The 20,718-nt window shown below is 43.5% G+C and overlaps 1 protein-coding gene across 2 annotated transcripts in view; it reads right to left on the minus strand.

Annotated features, from left to right (window-relative positions):
- Positions 1–20,718, minus strand: part of KLHL5 (kelch like family member 5) — a 1,925,884-nt gene that overhangs the window by 48,739 nt on the left and 1,856,427 nt on the right. For both annotated transcript variants that reach the window (XM_044062938.1, XM_044062939.1), the window contains exon 10: positions 15,273–15,444. In XM_044062938.1, the coding sequence (XP_043918873.1) occupies positions 15,273–15,444 (172 nt within the window). The remainder of the gene's footprint in view (positions 1–15,272; positions 15,445–20,718) is intronic.

Here is a 20,718-nt window from a genome sequence, read left to right on the forward strand (position 1 = left end):
GTTTTACATTAGGAAGGTTTGTGGCCTGCACTGTGGTGGCAGGACAGGTAGCTTACATCCTTCTAAGTTGGGAACTGCTGATTGAGGGCTCAGTGTCTGTTATTCTAAAAGTGTATTAGTTCTGGTTTAAGCACTTGGGCTTCAGGCCAGTTATTTTACATTAAGAAGGTTTGTGGTCTGCAATCTTGTGGGAGGAGAGGCTGGACTCTGCCCTTCTGAGCTGAGAATTTCTGGTTAAAGGCTTACAGTGCCTGCATATTTCAACTGTTTCTTACTGAAATTGGTACACCTTGTTTTCTGTAGCATAGACTAGATCCAGGCCTGCTGAATCTAGCTCTGTTTGTATGCTTGTTGTTTGTTTGCTTGTTATTTCCCTGAAACGCTAATACCACCTAAAACAAGGCTTTGCAGCGCTTCTGTGGATCCCTAGTGATATCTGCATTGCTTACTGTACTCATTTCCTTGTTTCACTTAAAAGAAAGTTACTGTTTGTCATTTTTGCATTTAAGTTACCTGTAACACATTGCATTTAAGTTACCTAGCACTTGCTCACTAAAGGCACTTGCTCACTAAAGCAATTATATAAGTCAGCACTAAAAAATTAAAAGCACTGCACTCTCACAAAGTCCTCTTGAGTACCTTGTTCCCCATTGGCCCTTTTTTTTTCAATTATAAAGGAATTCCCAAAACTATTATAGCATGTCCAAAGGTCAGTTGTCAATCTTCTCTCCGGTCCAGCTGGTGAATCTGGGAATCTTGAGGCAATGTTACAACTGCCTCATGTACACAGACAACCCTCTCCTCCTCCCAACAAATTCCAACACATGTGAGAGATGCATCCATATAGCCAAACTGGAGGCTAAACTCTCTCAACTCAGTACTGGCGTAACCAGTCAGGAGGAGAAGGAAACCACACTCACTGCAATTCCAGTCTTACATAGACCTACCACGACAGCAAACCAAACACATAAACACACAAAAACATACTCGGAGGCTCTAAATAAAAATCTGCCTAAGCAGCAGAGACCTCCAAAGCAGAAACCCAAGCAACCGCTACCCCAAAACAAAACACGTGCAACACATAGCTCATAAAGCCAGTGTGACAAACAGTCACAGCCCTTAAGGCTAAACAACACACCTGATACACTTGTAACAGGTGACTCTATCGTCAGGCACACTGACGTCCCGCTCACCAGGCTGAACAAGGAGAAGGTCACGGTGAGCTGCCTGTCTGGCGCTAGGATCCACCACATAACACAAGCACTCCAAGGCAAGTACAAATATGACTCAGTCATTGTCCATGCTGGTGTGAATGACCTGAGACGTACCTCCCTGGACTACATGAAAAGAGACATAGAGGAGCTCTCTGAGCATGTGGCCCAGGCTGGTATGACCCTGACCTTGAGTAGCATCTTACCCTCACCAAGAATGATGCCACAATATGAAGACAAGATGATCAATTTCAACAACTGGCTTAAGTATTGGTGTCATTCAAAGGGAATCCAATGCCTGTCAGCCTGGGAAGACATGCTCGACAAGCCACGATGCTTCACTAGGGATGGCTTACACCTGCCACCCCTGGGCTTTCGGATACTGGCAAAGGCTCTTGCTACCCCCATAGTGCCTTTTTTAAGCAAGGCTGAAAAGACAAACCCACCTCCATAGGTATCACAAGGGATAAGAAACTAAGAGTAATGCTACTCAACGCCAGAAGTCTAAACCTCAAGATGCACGCGCTCGAAACTCTCCTTAGCATGGAGAACATCGATATCTGTGCAGTAACAGAAACCTGGTTCAAGGCTCCCGAGAGCACCCCAGCACTACCAGGTTATACCTCATACCATGCTTTTCGGCCCCAAAACTTGGACCGACCCACAAAAGGAGGGGGAGTATCAATATTAGTCAAAGATACCCACACCTCCAGTTTGGTGCCACAGCACGAAGCATCAGAGACTATCCATGTGCAACTAACAGTGGGTAAAACTGCCTTCCAGTTTATAGCCTGCTACAGACCACCCTCCCTAACCCAGGAACCCCACTCGGCCTTCCTGAAAACACTGGAAAATATGAAGGTCTCTCCAAACACCATTATAATGGGCGACTTCAACTACCCAAACATAGACTGGGAGCATTACTCTAGCTCCAACACCCTAGCCCAAAGGTTCCTAGAATTTATAAACTCAAATGCTATGGAACAACTTGTTACCACTTCCACAAGAGGGGAAAACATATTGGACCTGATCATCACCAACATGGGGACTCTATGCTCCAGACCAGAAGTGTATCCCTCACTGGTAAGATCAGACCATAAACTAATCTCACTGGATATTCACACCCCGACACCACCCCCTGCCCAGAAAACCACAGTGAAAAACTTCTCTAAAGCAAATTTCACACTCCTCCAAACCGAGGTGGAATCCTTCAAAGCCCCCGGGCCTGTGGAAAATACGGCCCAGACCGCAGAATCCTTTATAAACGCATTCTATGAACACCTTCAGGAATGCATGGATCATGCGATCCCAAATAAAACCAAGACCCAATCCTCCAAAGGCAGACGTCCTGTCTGGTGGACCCCAGCCATAAACAAACTATACAACAGAAGGAGGAAGCTACTAAATGATAGAGCAAAATTCCAAAAAGGGAAGGCATCTCTGATCAGTATTAGCAAAAAAACTACAGGCACTCATAAAATCGTCTAAGGCCAGCTTCGAGAGAAAAATTGCACAGGACACTAAGGATAATCACAAGGCTTCTTTAGTTATGTTAGGAACCTGGGTGCTAAATTCCCAGATTTGCTCAGAATTAGTCCAAAATGACAAAAAATGCACCAAACCCACAGACATTGCCAACATCCTAGCTGACAGGTTCAGCGCAAACTCCCCCCCCACCACCAAAAGGGCAAATATCTATCCCAGCAGAGTGCTGCCCCCCTGACATCTCAGATGCTCAGGTAAGAGCCGCCTTCCCAAAGCAAAAACACAGCATCAATGGGACCAGATGGTGTCCCGGGCTGCATCCTACATGAACTCCAAGAAGAGCTAAACCCAAACATAAAACTACTGTTCAATCTCAGCCTTACTACAGGATATGTACCCAAAGAGTGGCGTACAGCAACTGTGGTCCCTCTCCACAAAGGTGGTGCCTCAATGGATCCTGGAAACTATCGCCCCATAAGCCTGACTAGCTTGGTCTGCAAAGCTATGGAAAGGATCATCATGGACCTCATAAATAAAGATATTGGGGACCTACAGACACTGGATCCTACCCAGTTCAGCTTTGTTAAGGGCAGATCCTGCCTCTTAAACCTGGTTGATTTCTTTGAAACAGTCACCAAGGCCATTGACGAGGGGAAGGTGGTCCACACAGCCTACCTGGACCTCGCAAAAGCCTTCGATACAATACCCCACTCGGGCATTATAGATAAGCTCACCAGCTTAAATATAAACCCCCTATGTCACTAGATGGGTTGCAAACTGGCTCAAGGAGAAAACCCACATGGTTAGAATTGCTGGAGCCATGTTAGACTCCCTCAAGGCTCAGTCCTGGAACCTCTCTTGTTCGGTATATATTTCTCGGAGGTACAGGCCAACACGGAAGGACTGTGGCTGACCAAGTTCGCAGATGACTGCAAACTGGGCGCCATAATCGACTCTCCAGCCGACACAAGCATCCTCCAAAAGGGCCTCATAGAAACAGACAACTGGTGCCAGAGCCATGGCCTCAAGCTAAACGCCAAAAAGTGTATAGTCATCCCCTCTGGCAAAAACATAGTGCCCACAAATTACCACATAGGTGGTAATCCATTAAGTACAGAAGAAGTAATTAGGGACCTGGGGACCCAAGTTGATAGCAATCTCTCATTTGACAACCACGTGGCCAAAGTGGTTAGAAAAACATTTTATATAGCCCACCTAATCATGAAGGGATTCACATCTAGATCAGGGGAGGTCATCGTGCCTCTTTACTCATCCCTCTTCAGGCCCATAATTGAGTACAATGCCCCTTTTGGGATATACCTTACCAGACACCTGCAGCAACTGGAAAGACCCCAAAAGTACCTCACCAAGAGGATCAAAGGGCTCAAACAGATGCCATATGCTGCCCGGTTAAAAAAACTCCAGCTCTACTCAGTGGCATACCGCCTGTTCAGAGGCGATCTGTGCCTGCCGTATAAAGCCATGTCCAACCCAGAATTAATGGACATGCTGCACCTCAGAAAATCCAAATCCTATCGAGCTACATGCTTGAGAGACTTGAATCTCAGCACTGAAATAAATAGGACATGCTGGAGGGACAAATTCATAACCCAGAGGCTCCCTTCACTCTGGAATAAAATCCCAGTCCAGGTTAGGCAGAGTCCCTCATTGACTCTCTTCAAGAGGAATCTTGATGAGTGGATGGGAGATCGTAGGTTTACCCCAGGTATCACTTCTGTGTCACTGTTAGACAGAGGCACAGTATACTAACCTCAAAAAAGGGCATAGCAAAATTAATTTAAAATGGGTGGCGAAAGCCAAACACATTCTGGCTAGGCTTATAAATGCCCTAGGGCAGATAGCCTAGTATGAACCTATGAACCTATTCCTGGATATGATATCCAACCTATAATGCAAAATGAAGGTATGAGATGAAGCCCAAGTAGCCGCACAGCAGATATCATCCAATGAAACTCTGGACCAAAAGGCTGCTGAACCAGTCATAGATCTGGTGGAATGTGCCTTCACCTGACCTGGCAGGGGTAAACCCCTAACAGAATATGGCAGAATAATGAGATACTGGTTTCCCTAAAAAGAGTTTAGAATAGGAAATGAAGAGCTGGTTAGACTTGCGAAAGGATTTAGTCCTGTGCAGGTAAAAAAGCAACTGTCTATACACTTCCAACAAGTGCAATTTATATTCTTCCCTTGTTTTGAAAATTTGGGAAAAAGACAGGGAGATTAATCACCTGATTAATATTGGACTTTGAAGCTACCTTAAGGAGAAAAGATGGATTAGTATGCAAGGATACTCTGTCCTTATGAAAAATCATATAAGGGGGCTTAACTGACAATGCTTGAAGTTCCAAAACCCACCTGGCAGAAGTAATAGCAACCAAGAAAGCCGTCTTCCAGGACAAAAATTGCAGATCCACAGAGGCTGCAAGCTCAAAAGGGGAGGAAATTAGAGCTTGCAGAACTAACGTACGATCCCATGGAGGCATTCTGTCCTTCGTCAGAAGCCGAAGAAGAAAGGTGTCTTTTAGGAAGGCTTTGCAAAGCTTAGAAGAAGCTAAGGAAACCATATTATCACCTACATGAAAATTAGAAATTGCTGCACGTTGGACCTTGACCTTTAATGAACTCAGATCCCTGAAAAATTCCACAACCGGGGCAGTGAAGGGATCTAGAGCATGACATGAGGCCCAGATCGAAAAACATCTCCACTTCCTGGAGCACACCTTACTGGTTGGAAGACTTATGAGCCGCCACCAGGATCCTTTTGACATATGAAGATAAGCCGGGAGTCCTGACTATCATGGGAACTGGAGCAGCCAAGCAGTGAACTTCAGACTGCCAAGGTCTGGATGGGAAATCCCTGAAGGATGAGAAATAAGATCCGGAACTGGATCCAAAGTCCATGGTGGAGCCACCAGATGAGACCACAGAGAGTGGAACCAGACCTGACAAGGCCAGAATGGGGCAATGAGGATAACTAAGCTCCCCATCCTGCAAGCTTTCTGAAGGAATTTTGGAATCAAAGGAAGAGGAGGATAAGCATACAGAAGACCAGGGGGCCAAGCATGAATCAGAGTGTCTCTGGGGGCTTCCCTCGGTGGGCGGTTCAGAGTGAAGAACTCTCTGCATTTTGCATTAGAAGGAGATGAAGAGATCACAGCAAGGCTGACCCCACTTGAGAAAGATTTGTTTCGCTACTGAAGGATTCAAAGACCACTTGTAGGGAATCAGAATAGACCTGCTGAGTATGCCCGCTAGAATGTCGGACCTCCCTGCACACCCGAGATATTCGAATGGAGTGAGACAACAGGAGATCTAACATGGACCACTGGACTGCAAGGGTCCACTGAAGAACCCGCATGTGAAAACATGCCATAGGTAAGAGACTGATCATGGCCGCCATGGACCCCAATGCCCTCAATATCATTTCTGCTGTCGGTGACTAAGCTTGAAGAATGCAGAGGACATGTAACTTCAGAGACTGTATCCTCTCCTAGGTAAGAAAGACTTTGGTTTGTATTGTGTCCAATCGAGCCCAATTAAATCTAACACTTGAACCGGGGCCAGTGACGACTTGTTGAGATTGATGGTAATGCCCAACTGCTGGGCTAAGAGAAGAAAGGAATCCCTCGCTTGACTGAGCTGATGCCTGGAAGCGGCAGCGAGGGCCAATCGTCCAGGTAGGCGAAAACCTGTACACCCTGGAGTCTCAGGTGAGCCGCTACAATGGCCATCAGTTTGGTGAGCACCCTGGGGGCTGTGGTGAGAACAAAAGGGAGCTCTCTGAACTGATAACGATTGGCCCCATAGCCAAATGCGGAGGAACCTCCGAGAGCACCTGTCCATTTTGATGTGGTAGCACATCCTGAAGGTCAATCGAATACATCCAATCATTCTCCTGCAGGAAGAGCAAGATAGACAGAGGGGCGACCATCTGGAATTTCATTTTGGCCATTGACAGATTCAAGATGGAGAGATCCAAAATGTGTCTTAAGTCCCTCGTTTTCTTTGGCACTAAAAAGAACCTGGAATAAATGCCTAATCCGGACAGGTCTTGGGGGGCAGGTTGGATGACTTGCTTTTCTAGCAGCTTTGCAATTTCCAGTGCTGCATCCTCCCTTTGCACGGGTGGAACATCTGGGATGAGTCTGGGTGGAGGAGGTGACTTGAGAAAGGGGATTGAATAGCCTCTGGATATAATTTGCAACACCCAACGATCTTCCGTGATGGACTCTCAGGCCATTAAGTGTAGTGAGAGGTAACCCCCGATTGCCTCTAGAGATGAGCAGCTGGGCACCCCTTCAGGGTTGTTGTGTGGGTCTCTCTGAAAAAGGCTCTCAAGACCCTTGACTTCTCGGATGCCCTCTGCCTCTAGGATGGTGTCTATCAAATCTCCCCTCTGCCCCTGGGGGAAGGTGAGTCCTGAGTGTCCTGGGAATAACTCTGAGATTTCCGGAACCACATCTTCTTGGCCCCTCGCTGATTCCTAGAGAAGGTTCATTGAGGGGCCAAAAAGTGGATCTCAACGGCAGACAGAGTCTTCCCATCCTTCTCACTCTGAACTAAGGTGTCACATACTGACTTCCCAAAAAGGGAGGAACCGTTGTAAGGGGCATTCATATAAGCTGCCTTAAGGGGTTCCGAAAATGCACAGAGCCAGAGCCAGGCATGGCGCCTGATGGCAACGACTGTACCAGTAGCTCTAGCGGCACCCTTGGTTGCATGGGAGAGGAGACGCATAGACATGTTAGCAATAGATGTCTGGGTGGCCATTTGAGAGAACACTTTCTTGTCTTCCGCCGACATGGAGCCAGGGGTAGTCTCAGCGATCTCCTAGATGTCAGGGTCAAGAGGAGAACACATTCTTGTCCTCCGCCGACATGGGGCCAGTGGTAGACTCAGCAATCTCCTTGACCAGGTCTCATAGCAGCCTAATCACGTGTGCCATATAATTCAGCGCATGCACAGAAAAGATCGCTGAAGCATACACCCACTTCCCAAAATGGTTCATCGTCCTGGACTCTCGGTCAGAAGGGTGGACCGTAGAGCTCTCTTGAGTGAGCTCCTTCTTAGTGGTGACTGCCACCATCATGGCATCAACCGTGGATCCCTTAGTCCAATAGGTCCTGTCTGAAGGGGGACTCAAAACTCTGGCCAGGTGTTTGGGAATGGGCACCACCATGTCTGGTTCCTTCAGCACCTGAGATGTAGTAAGATCCACCAAAGGATCCGTGGGAGGGAACACCCAAGAAGTAGAGGGTCCTGTGCCAAATCCCTCCAAGAACATCGATTCATCCGGGTTAGGTTTTTGGGCAGACCTCCCCCCATGCTGGCATAGGATTTCCATGACGTCTCCAAAGGAGACATCCTTGGATGTGACAGGGAGAACTTTCCTTTTCCTCCAAATCAGTGCCTTCCATGAGGGACTCCTCTGGGGAGTCTAAGTGTCTCCTTTTGCACATACTTTTGCAAGAACCTCTTCAGTGGGGGTCTCTGGCGATGACTTGCCAACATCTTGCTGGGGCAAAGAGGCAGCAGGCTGTCTCTGAGATGGTAGAATGTCCAGATCCTTGTCAGGAACAGAGGAAGCCAGGACGGACTCCAAAAATGAGACTGTCAAGGGTCTCGATGGGATTGAGAGGAGACTCTCTACCATGTTAAAACCCAAAGGGGAATGGACCTTCTGAGAAGGAATAATAGCCAGTGCAGTAACCCTCTGACCCAAAGGGGGAGCTGGAGCCATACTCCTAGGGACTGAGATACCAAGGGGCAGGCTCTGCTCTGAAAAGTTCGGAGCCGACACCATCCCCTTGGATCCAGCGCTGAGGCTATGGCTCCAAGAGCCAGGCAGATCCGAGCTAGTTGGATCTGACCTGCTCAAGGCCATGGTCAGCGTCAAGGTAAAAGTTACCATCAGAGCCGACCCCTCAATGCCGAGTGTCCTCAGATCCAAGGGCTCCAAAACCGGAGGCTGGATCAGAGAAGGAGTAATAGGGATGAATGCAGACTGCATACCCCCCACTCCCGAGTGAAAGGGAGCAGGCAGGACTCCCATCTGTATGCATCATCCTATCCATCTCCACTTCGGAAAGGCTGTGGGTAGAGCGAGAAGAGGAGGCCATCGACACCGGCCTAGAGGGGCAGTGAGGGGAAGCCTGGCCGGCGACTGGGTCTGAAGATTTCTAGCTCCGGAGAAATCTGAGGGGAATGGAGCCATGGATACTCCATCCTCGGAGCCGACTTAATTTTCGCTGGAGGGCCCAATGAAGATGAGCGATCCAGGGATTGCTTCCTGGCCCTGATCTAGGACTTGGCTGATTTGTCTTTGTCCCCGGATCCCTTGACTGGTTGAGTCCCAGAGGCTGGGCTGGACATGGAAGTAGAAGCTGGGGCTGAAGAGGCCTGTGCCCCGGTGGTAGGAGGGGGGAGAAGACGTTTCAAAATTAACTTATTCTTCCTGTCCATCAGTGCCCAGGGATTAAACCCAGTACAGATGGAACAGGAGGTCTCCAAATGGGCTGCCCCACGACATTCAATGCACAGAGTGGAGACATCCACTTGAGAGAGCTTGTGGCCACACACTGTGCATTTTCAGAAGCCTGGTTTGGGGGTTTCTGACATACTCCCAACCGGACAGCCCAACACACACTCACTTACATAGGGACCACACACACACACATGTTAGACAGGAAAGAGATAGAGATTTTTTTTTTACTGACGCAGAGAGCATGATGGCAGGTAGAAAAACAGAAAAGGTGAAGGACATTAGAAAGAAAAAGAGCTAAAAACTATAATAAAGTCACTTACCCAACAAAAATACCAGAGAGCATGGATTGCGATGCGGACATTACCATGGCAAATGAGATCTGAAGGGAGGAAGGAGACAGGGCATTATGGGTAGGGGAGGAGCTTTGAGCTCAGATTAGATGCTGGATATACGGCCGAGTCGGATCCATGCCAGATTTGGGAACCCACAGGTTGAAGATCAAATGAAGACAACAACTTCAGAAACAAAGTTCACCCCTGTCCATTTTCATGCTCAACTTAGATCTGTGGATGGAGAACAGAAAATTTACCCCTAGACTGCCTCCTCATACTACTAATGGACAAATGCAGCTCCTAAAAGCTTCATCTCATGCATTGGTCTCCTCAAATTACTTACGATATGAACCCAATTATTCTCATTAGGGGTAATATAGAATTATTGATCACGGGATGAGTAAGACCAATCTATAACCAAATGGGATAGGTTATTTCAAGCACTAAAAGGGAAAGTGGCAAGATTTAAAATGGCCAGCAAGGGAAGCTAGCCTACTACTTACCTATGAAAGTATGAACTTATTCCACATTCTTCATAGGTAATTATTAGACATGCAATCCAAAACACAATTAAGGGAGCTATCACCAAATTCCCAATTGCCCCAAAGCACTCAAGGTCACACAGTAGGCAAATGAAGTTAGAAAGATTCAAATCCTGTACGCTTGGCACAGGAAGCAGTTCATTAACAGGGTAGAACTTTAATCCTCTTGGCTAGCTGCCAGACATTATCAGCTCCTAGTCTAGCTAAATGTTTATGCTTTCCATATAACATCACATCCATATCTATTAATATGCCACATTTTGCTACATACTTATGTTTCACAACATTTTACATTTTTTCTGCTCTCATGCATTTCAAAAATACATGATCATTTGTTTCTATATTATTATATATATTATATATTTTCTATTATTTTCTTTTATCCTTTCATGGACAATTTGTTTAACATAACTCTCCACAGAAAACCTAGCCAGTACTCTACTAGTTTAAATCTTTTTCCTTTGAGATACTGCAGTTCTTAGATCTCCATGAACATTTTGCAATGGATCAGTACCATAAAAGCCCCTCTCATCTATCTTTTCAGGTACCTCACTAATGTTACACATCTATAAAACTTGATATTTCAGATATTCTTTATTTTTCTTAAAGGTATTCTGAAAATTCAAGAACTTTAAGTCCATTAGTCCACTTGACAGGCTATTTCTAAGTAAAGTGATGATAGGTATACTATTGGATTTATTAATCCTGAACCTCCAATGTCCACCTTATTATAAAACAACCCATCTTTGAGTGGATCTAACCTTGAATCCCATATAGTATTGAAGAATACTGTCATCAACCTACTCTCTTTAGATGACATAAACAAAGACCCAATATATGCTAATTTTCTTGAAAATATCAAAATAAAGTATAACTTTATTTTGAAAAACATCCTGAATGTCTTCCGCACTTACTTATAATGCCTATATTTTCAAACATCTTCTCACTGCTCATGCTCTTTTTTACTACTCAGACTTTCATACCTGACATCTCCAATCCTGTTTATGAAAAATACATACCTCCTACTCTTATGGCCTCTCCTAAACATTTAAAATGTATTCTTATTTATTGCAAATTCACTTTACTTTAACAATTCTTTGAATCTTTTAATATTCACCACCTGTCCAAAGCTTATTTCTTGTAATAACTACCAGATCATCTGAGTATGACATGATTACTGGTAAGTCTATCTCAGATTTGTACACCCACTGAGCTTGTTTCATCTCTTTAATAACTTTCACTGCTACTTCATTTAGTACATTGCAAACATAAAATTATTGATTTTAATAATTGGCTTAGTTTCTGGTGCCACTCCAGGGGAATCCAATATCTGTCAGCATGGGTGGACATAGTCAACAGACCACGTTGCTTTGCCAAGATGGGCTGCACCTGTCCCCCCAGGCTTTTGGATATTGGCTAAAACTTTATCCACCCCCTTAGAGGCTTTTTTAGTCAATGCCAAAAAGACAAAACTACCAACATAGTGAAAATGTCTCCAAGTAACCTTAAGGTGTTACTGTTCAATGTTAGGAGCCTAAACAAAAAAACTCCACACCCCTTCAAGCACTCTCCACTCTGGAGTGCAAGGTTATAGTGCTTTCTACACATATAGACAAACAAGAGCACAGACTAGAGAAAAAGATGGAGGTTTCTTGATTTACATTAGTAACAAACATACCTCCATCTTATTTAAATAGGATGATGCCTTGGAGCTCATCTACTTGTAAGTCACTACCGATAAGGTCTCAACCATATCATGGCTGGCTACATGTCACCATCCATGTCCCTAGAGTCTCATGACTCCTACCTAAACCTACTACAGGTGCTCACAATCCAATCAAACATCTTATTCATAGGTGGCTTTAACTACCCCTCTATAGACTAGGAAACTTAAATTGCCTTAAATGCACATACATAATGCTTCCAGGACTTTATCATCACAAACACCCTGGAACAGATAGTGCACACTCTAACCACAGGATCAAAAATACTAGATCTGATACTTACCAACATGGGACAGTGATGCATCCCCCCTCCCATGTCATGTCGTCACTAGTGAGGTCAGATCTCAAAGCTGTCTCCTTTGCAGAAAAAAATCAACCAGGAAAAAACAGGTGAACCACAAACAGTTAGGAACTATTCTAAGGCAAACTACATCCTATTAAGTGATAGTCTGTCAAAACTCAAGGCTACCCTAACCACGATATCACAGGTACCCATGCAGAATTATTTACAGACTCCATATACAGATGTGAATGGCTGCATACAGGCTGCCATACATACCAGAAGTAAACTCAAAACAAACACTAAAAACAGCCACCCACTGTTGGAATCCTCAGCTAAACAGAGTACATAATAAAAGAAAAAAAACTCATGGCCAAAATTAGGAAGAGCAGCTCCCTTAAAGACAAGTATCTTTTACACAGCTAAACAAGAAACTAAGAGGTCTAATTAAGTCCAACAAGGCCAACTACAAAGTCAGGATAGCTTTGCAGGCTAAGGACAATCACAAGGCCTTATTCAGCTATGTCTGTAATCTTAAAGGTAACACACAGCAGTGAGCGAACTGGTGGTGAATGGTACCACCTTCACTGATCAGGGTGACACAGCAAATCTACTGACTGATAAATTCAGCTAAAAAATCACCCCCCCCCCCCCCACAATGATGCAGCTGATATGGGGATGGATGGGGGCATGACTGGGGGTGAATTTTCAAATTCCCATCCAATACTAATTTTATGTCACAAATTTATAAGTATGGCTTACAAAAATGCACATTGGCATGGGGCAAATTCAAGTTTAGCAAATATAAATTTAAAATCTGAAGTGCCCATAGTTTGGCATTCAAATTTTACAGGCAATATATGTGCCCACCCAGCATTTAACATGGCATGCTACATCACAAGCTAAGACTCTCAAATATTTTTCTGACAGTACTACCCTCCATTGCAATGCATCTTGAAATATACCTCTGGTAACCACTGCTTTTTATCTCACAGTTCTACATATGGACTACACTAAATATTGTGTGGGATGAGGTGGAAAGTCATTGCTGTAAACATTTTTGTTAAAGCATTTACCAGTTATTTGATTATCTACTAGTGATGAGTACTGATTTGACTATTACAGCTACAGATGGCTGTCAGTATTACCTTCCTGCTTTATACCCTACTTAGATTATGGGATTACTAGTTGGTCAACTATAATCTCTGCCAATGGTTTTTGCATGGTAAGTCATACAACCTGCTACATTATTTATTCTCTTAAATGGGAGGCTGGTGAAGTGGTTAAGGTGTTTACCTTATAAACACAAGGTACAGGGTTTGATTCTTACATGGGGTAATTGGCTAGGCTTAAAATGGCCCACAAGGGCAGTTAGCCTAGTACTAACCTATGAGCATACCTCCAACCTCCTCTGTACATGGGCACTACTTACAAGGATTCAGTGTTACAAGTACTACTTATGGGTATACTGTAGTGGCACTGAAACTAAGCTTCAGCCATTGTGCTTGTGAATATAGGTGAAGGCTGCCAGCCTAGCTAGATAGAATTTTGTAGATAATTCTGTCATTTGTAAATATTAATATAAGCCAAAGTCTGGTTCTCTTAAATGGAAGAAAATGTTGTTAGAGGTGGAACTGCAAAAATGGAACAGTGCACTCTGTTGTAACAAAGCTGGTAAGTCAAGCATTGTGAAATTCTTTGATCTAAACCTCTGCGCCGAGATGTCTAGAGTGAGGCATTCTGCCTATTGTTTTGAGGCCAGAGTTAATGGCTAGAATTTACATGTATAATTTCTTTTATTGCTCTGGCTTCCTGACCATCTGCAAGATCAAAAGGGCTATTAACCTCTGAGTTCTGTTAGCCTGGGAACCTGAATGAAATGGTGTAACCTGAAATGAATCAGTGGTACTGTGTTGTCAAGTTAAGGAGAGAAAGAATGAGGGCATTTGAGCATTTTGTCTTGAAAACATCCAGCTCACCACTCTGCCTGTGTTTGTATGTAAGTAGGATCTTAGACTTTACTGTTTCTCTTAGAAATAGCTAGGAATTAGGAAGATTAGACTAAGTGATTTTCTGTGTTGATGTCAGAACTATTCTACTGTATTATTTTAAGCATTTTCCTGTGATCTCTGGATTCTTGGCTAGCACTGTGTAGTAAGAAGTATTGGCTTGTGTTTTTATTATTTATTAATAATTATTTTCAAACTTTTCAACTGTGGCTGTTTTCTGTAGAGATAATTTAAGCTCTAGAGTACATTGCATGTATATAATGATACTGTCCAAGTCACTGCAAATAAGCCTTGACTGTTCAGTTACACTTACCATTTGGATTTGGATAATAATATTGCACAGTACAATTGGACAGCCTTTCATAAGGGCCTTTTGGTAGCTGATAAATATTAATGGGTGGTGGCAAATGGTACTACCGCATAGTCTGGGTAAAAGGGGAACATCTGGAGAACTTGTACCAGCCTTCCCCAGGAGTGTCTGTGTGGTTGTATATAACTCTTATCCCAAAGTGTGTGTGTGTGTGTGTGTGTGTGTGTGTGTGTGTGTGTGTGTGTGTGTGTGTGTCATACCTGGGCAGGGACACAAAGCACTGGTTGGACAGAGAGGGTGTTGGGAGGTTTTAGCTGGCCCACTAGGCTGAGATCTGGAACCTACAGCTGTGCCAGTGGGGAGTCATACTAGGGACTTGAAGAGAAAGGGAGAAACCAGCCCCAGACTGACTGCGATCTCTGTGTGCTTTTAAGGGAAATTGTACTTTACTGTGTGTGTATTTATTATCCTTTCCCTATATGGACACCCCTCACTGGTGTTAGTGGTGAGGATTGAGGCTCCTTGATTGCTGGGCCAGTGCACAGGTGTCACAGTGCTATAAGAATGTGCAATGTATATCTCAGTGTTGACGAGGTTGAGGACTAGAGCCTAGAGTGTACATAAGAAATAAATATTAGGATGTATCCGATAATATATTCGTATACTTATTCATCAGTAAGGTAACAAAACATGCTGGACCAACACAGTTTTTAATTTATATTATTTTTGCAATTAACAATATATACAAACAACTTCAGGTGTGCTAAAGAAATCAGTATTTAGCCCGCAGTGATCTCAAAGAACTGCACCTGTCTTGTAGACAGCCAAGGAGAATAAAACAATATGTGATACATAAACAGTGATTTTCTCTTACCTGAATCCATTCGTTAGTCTGCGGATCATATGCTTCAACAGTATTTAAATACGTTTGGCCATCATATCCCCCAACAGCGTACAATCTGTCACCGAGCAGGCATACTCCTACAGCATCCCTGCTAATGCTCATGGGGGCCACTGCTGTCCAGGCGTCTGTTTTAGGATCATATCTGCAAACACAAACAATATTTCTGTAAACTTGCAAAATACTACCTACAAAAGAGACATGCAGCTTCTTAATTCAACCATATTAAAAATGTCACTCATCTTCTGAGAAAAATGATTTGGCTATTATTTATTTATTTTTTTTATAAGCCATAATTCAGAAAACCGTGACTTACCTTTTGTCTCCTAGATACCCCTCCTGAAAAACAAAACAGGAGTAGGTATCTTTTGTTAAGAAGTCCTGATTCTCATTAATGTCGGAAAAAACAAATGAGGTAGGCATCAATCTTTCAGTATAAGGTAATTGTCCCAATTATTAACTAAGGGTACTAGTATTCATAAACACTGTGCATGGCGGAGCAGGTTTGCTATGCTACCGCCTGTTATGATTCATAAAAGAAGTAACACACCGTATAAAACACTGTGTGCTGCCTTATCCCACTGACCAGGTATTATACTCAATGCGTAGAGTGTGTATGCAATTACCCCCCCCCACCGGTTGTACATTGTTCAAAAAACAGAATATCATCAGAGTACTAGCTTGCCCCAATACAGTAACCTATGGGAAACCCATAGTGTATTAACTGATGGCACTGCACATAGCATGGCAGTGATCCCCCTACTTTGCTACTATGCTGCTCTGGAGACACAGCTGAGCAACACAGCATTATAATTATAAAAAAAAAAGAAAAAAAATTCAGATGCACACTGGGGAAAACCTTACAGGCAATGAAGCCATCTGTGCAGCAAGGAAAACTGCCATCACAACTGAATTTACAAACTTATTCAACTCCCCCCCCAGTGATGCTGTTGAGCAAGCAAAGCATTGGATCCCCTCATTAGCATATTACGGTAATGAGCCTTGATCTACTGTCATGTTGAGTAGTGATATTTCTTTATGAATCACTCCTCAGCATGATGGTGGACCACAGTGCACAGCTTAACTGCAGGTTAGTACTGTATTAAGTAGCTACATATAATTAGTACAGTACATCATGTGTAACATACATAAACAATTAAAGGTCACCCATGAGTGGGGACTCCAGTATCTCAAATCCAACCTGTTTATATACAGGGGGTATGAGTCAGGACAAAAAAAATCCAATATAGGATTTTCGACAGCCCAAGTATTTAGATCAAGTTCTTCAACTAAATAATTTTACTGACAATCAAGTCACCTGCGAGTCAGAATAAGAACTGGATCTGAAGAAATCTACAAGGATAAACATGCTTATCCCAATAAAACCTTTACAAGTTCATAGGTATATACTAGGCTAATGAACGCCAGGGCCTTTATAAGCCTGGCCATGCAACCCAACCCAGATGTATCCCTCTGTATCAGGGATGTTTATTAGGCGAGGGTATGTAAGTTAGGACATTTCTAGACGTTATGTGGGTGTGGGTGTGTTTTTTAATTTGGGCTTTACTGTCTGCCTATGTCTGTCAGAGATGTGGGGGCTAGAACCGGGGTGAATTGATGATTTCCCAAACTTTGGTCAAGGTTATGCTTAGATAGGGTTAGGGATGGACTCTGCTTCACATGAATGGGGAGCCTGTTCAAGAGCATGAGAATCCTCCAAGACACGTATCTGTCTCGCCAAAGTCTCATTTATGTCACAAGCAAAATTTAAATACTTGGCTCTAGTGGTCCAGATGCTGTTCATTTTGCGGATGTGCAAAAGGTTCATCAGAGTTTGATCCAAGGATGCCAACAGAAAAAGTCAAAATATAGCTGTCTTTAGAGTTGTTCATAGATTTCCTTAACACCCTCCTATAAGGACTGTTAAGTGCTGGTGAATTTATACTTTTTGGTTCAATTATAGGTTCCAGAATGGTTCTTAACATACTGCTTCTCTATCCCCTCACCAAAAAAATTTTCCTAAATCATTTAGGTTCTTAAGGAAGGGTTCCATTTTAGTGGTGATTCTAGCCAACCTGTAGCCCTGGGGCTTAACAACATTACATGTTGTCCTGGTGGGATGGAGACTTTTATTATGTAGCAGAAGGTTGTAGACGTGGTAAAAGGAGATTCAACAGAGGCTACAAAAGATACCACCAGCAACCCCAGCAGGTTTATCGAGAGGGCAATCGATGCAAAGACCTGGACAAAGGCATGACACAGATGGAACAATTTTCCCCACCACCACCATCTTCACAGATATCCTTGGCTACGGCACACACACATCAGAGGTTCGATGAGGGGGCAGGGCTATCCTCTACCTACCTAGATCAAAACCACCTGAACCAGAAGCAACACCAGATTTCCTCTTGTTTCCTGGATGCATAGGATGTCCAACCTCCTCCTTACCATCATGTCATCCACTTCCAAGTTGCATCCTGTTAGTGAGCCTATATTGAGTGTAGAAATTCTCATGTTTGGCAGGTTGACTGTTTTTGCATCCAGCTTTCACTTCAGAAAGATATCCCAGGTAACCCAGGCTGGGCAACTGGACATTTGCACAGGTCAGTAGCTTACTAACAGAGGGTTGCTGGGATTTATGTTGGGCACACACAAGCAAAAGGGAGCACATGCACCCCTCCCACAGTTAGCATTTGTCCCTAGCATAGGTTGGAATAGGCTGGGTCCCCTCAACTCATTTATCTTTGGCAAATACTCATGCCCATTTTTGGTGACGTTAATCAACATGACCAAATCACCTAGAGCCAATTTTTATACCGCTGAGCCGCTAGTCCACCTTGTAGTCAACATGTATGATATTTTGATATTTTCAAAAAAATTAGCATATATTGGGTATTTGTTTATGTCATCTAAACAGAGTAGGTTGATGACAGTATTCTTCAGTACTATATGGGATTCAAGGTTAGATCCACTCAAAGATGGGTTGTTTTATAATAAGGTGGACATTGGAGGTTCAGGATTAATAAATCCAATAGTATATAATAAATCCTGTCATCAGGGCATACAAATAATCATAACGCACAATGGACACACTTTAAGGGACAGACTACTTAATCCTGGTAACCAAAATGGCAAATAACTGTACACCTTTCTCACAAGTGGAAAAACTTTTTGAGTGGCAATACAGACTAGGTTGAACATTCAACCCGACAACGGCCAAAGTGGACAGACAATTAAATGTGGCAGAAATCTAATGTGACAAGATCACTGTCTTCTTACACAGAGTCTCTTTTTGATATACCCTGGAGTAAAAATGTAGAGAAAGTTTATCCTTGAGCAGGCAAGTTCTCTGCCATCTGAGTTCCAACCACCATCTGACTATAATCAACTCATGGATCTCTAAATTGAACTAAGGTCTGCAAGGCTTAAAAGGCTTACAATGGACACTCTCTGAAATGACGTAGTCATGGACACCATTTATATTCAAAATGTAGGTCAAAACCCGGTAGCTAAACTGTCAGCAATAGTTCCCTAAAAAGCTGGACTAAGAAAGAACACAAAGTGGCCCAAGTCATATTATGTATATCCTCATAATGATCCAGCTAACTACTGGGTGGCTGTATCAGCTGGAGCCAAATCTCAAGATAAACCAGGTAAGCATCTAAGCATGAGAGTGGCTCTATCTTCAAGTCAGTGGTAACTAGATGCATTTGGAATATTAAGTCCATCAAGTCCCTGGATATATGGGTGAAACTGATAAACTGACAGAAGCTGAAAATCTCCGTAGTGTTATGAATTTCCATAGGGGGAGCGCATTAGGTTCACTATCTGTAGTATTAAAAGTACTCAACACATCATTATCATGTTTCTGCACACTGCCAATTAGGAAGTCAAAAGAATCTTGCATAAAAGCCCCTAGGTAATTGGGTTGATGGCAAAGAATAGGAAATCTGCAATTCACTCCTGCCCCAAGGACATACTCAGAGGTGCTGGAACATCCAACATAATTTCAAATTATGCTAAAAACAGATGGTCATATTATCCATCTGTGGTTGTCAATAACAATGAGGCCTGGGAGGGATGTATGTGATTATATGTGGTCTATAGTTGTCAGAGAGACAAATCTCTATGCCAGGCCAGTCAAACAAAGCAAATCCAGACCTATGCTAGGTCTGTTTCACACTGAGATGGCATTACATAATAAAGCCCTTGGAGACTGTGATATCTGTACGATTGTCAGAATGCTCATTTAACAACACAGACGGTGTTGCATGTCCAAAACAAACATTTATTTCTTTTTATTTAACATTTGTTAACCGAGCAAGTCCGACTTGGAACGAAGCCAATTTTCAGCGGAGGCCCGGGGAGAAACGCTCCAGAAGCATGTCTTTCTAACGTGGGAGGAAACCGGAGCACCCGGAGGAAACCCACACGAACACAGGGAGGACATACAGACTCCGCACAGATATCTGTACGACTGTCAGAATGCTCATTTAACAACGCAGATGCTGTGCATGTCCAAAACAAACAATCATTTATTTATTTTTATTTAACATTTGTTAACCGGGAAAGTCCAACTTGGAATGGAGCCAATTTTCAGTAGAGGCATGGGGAGAAACCTCTAGAAGCATATCTTTCTAACGTGGGAGGAAACCGGAGCACCTGGAGGAAACCCACACGAACACAGGGAGGACATGCAGACTCCGCACAGATATCTGTACGATTGTCAGAATGCTCATTTAACAACGCAGATGCTGTCTGATTATATAGGATTACTAGGCTAACAACACCAGGGGGGGCCTTTTCAAGCCTAACCATGCTTCCCAGGTAAGAATAAATCCCTGTACCTTGTGCTTGTGCGGTAAATACCTTAACCATTATGCTAATCCAAAAGGAATCTGGAACTGTAGCTATATTTTCTTTTGTCTGGTAGAAAGTACAGTTGCATAAGAACTTACCAAAACAGTAGATGCTCTACTGATCACTGTTGCAGTACTCCTAATCAATGGGTTTTCAATGCTGATGTTCAGCCACAGTATCAAAGCTTTACCTTCACAGGATCATCCGATGTGTGACCACAGCTCATAAGCGTAAGGTATATAGGCAGACATATGACTGCAATTCCTCAAACTATCTCCTAGCCAATGGCCTGAAGACCCCTGACAGAGAGAGACTCGTCAGCTATGATGGGCAAAGCATTAAATAGCAAGGAAGCCCCTTTGGTTCTAGGATGCTGTCCACAGGATAGGGACAGAGGGAGAACAAACAGAGGAAGAGGCAGTAGAAAATGAATGTAGAGGGGGAGAAGGGTGGGAAGGAATACTGCAACAGTGATCAGTAGGACATCTACTGTCATGGTAAGTTCTCACACAAATGTACTATGGCCTTTCTGAAATCACTGTTGCAGTATTACTAATCA

Source organism: Protopterus annectens, chromosome 2.part1 (assembly GCF_019279795.1).
Source record: "Protopterus annectens isolate FY-2018-M chromosome 2.part1, PAN1.0, whole genome shotgun sequence".
Classification (NCBI taxonomy): domain Eukaryota; kingdom Metazoa; phylum Chordata; order Ceratodontiformes; family Protopteridae; genus Protopterus; species Protopterus annectens.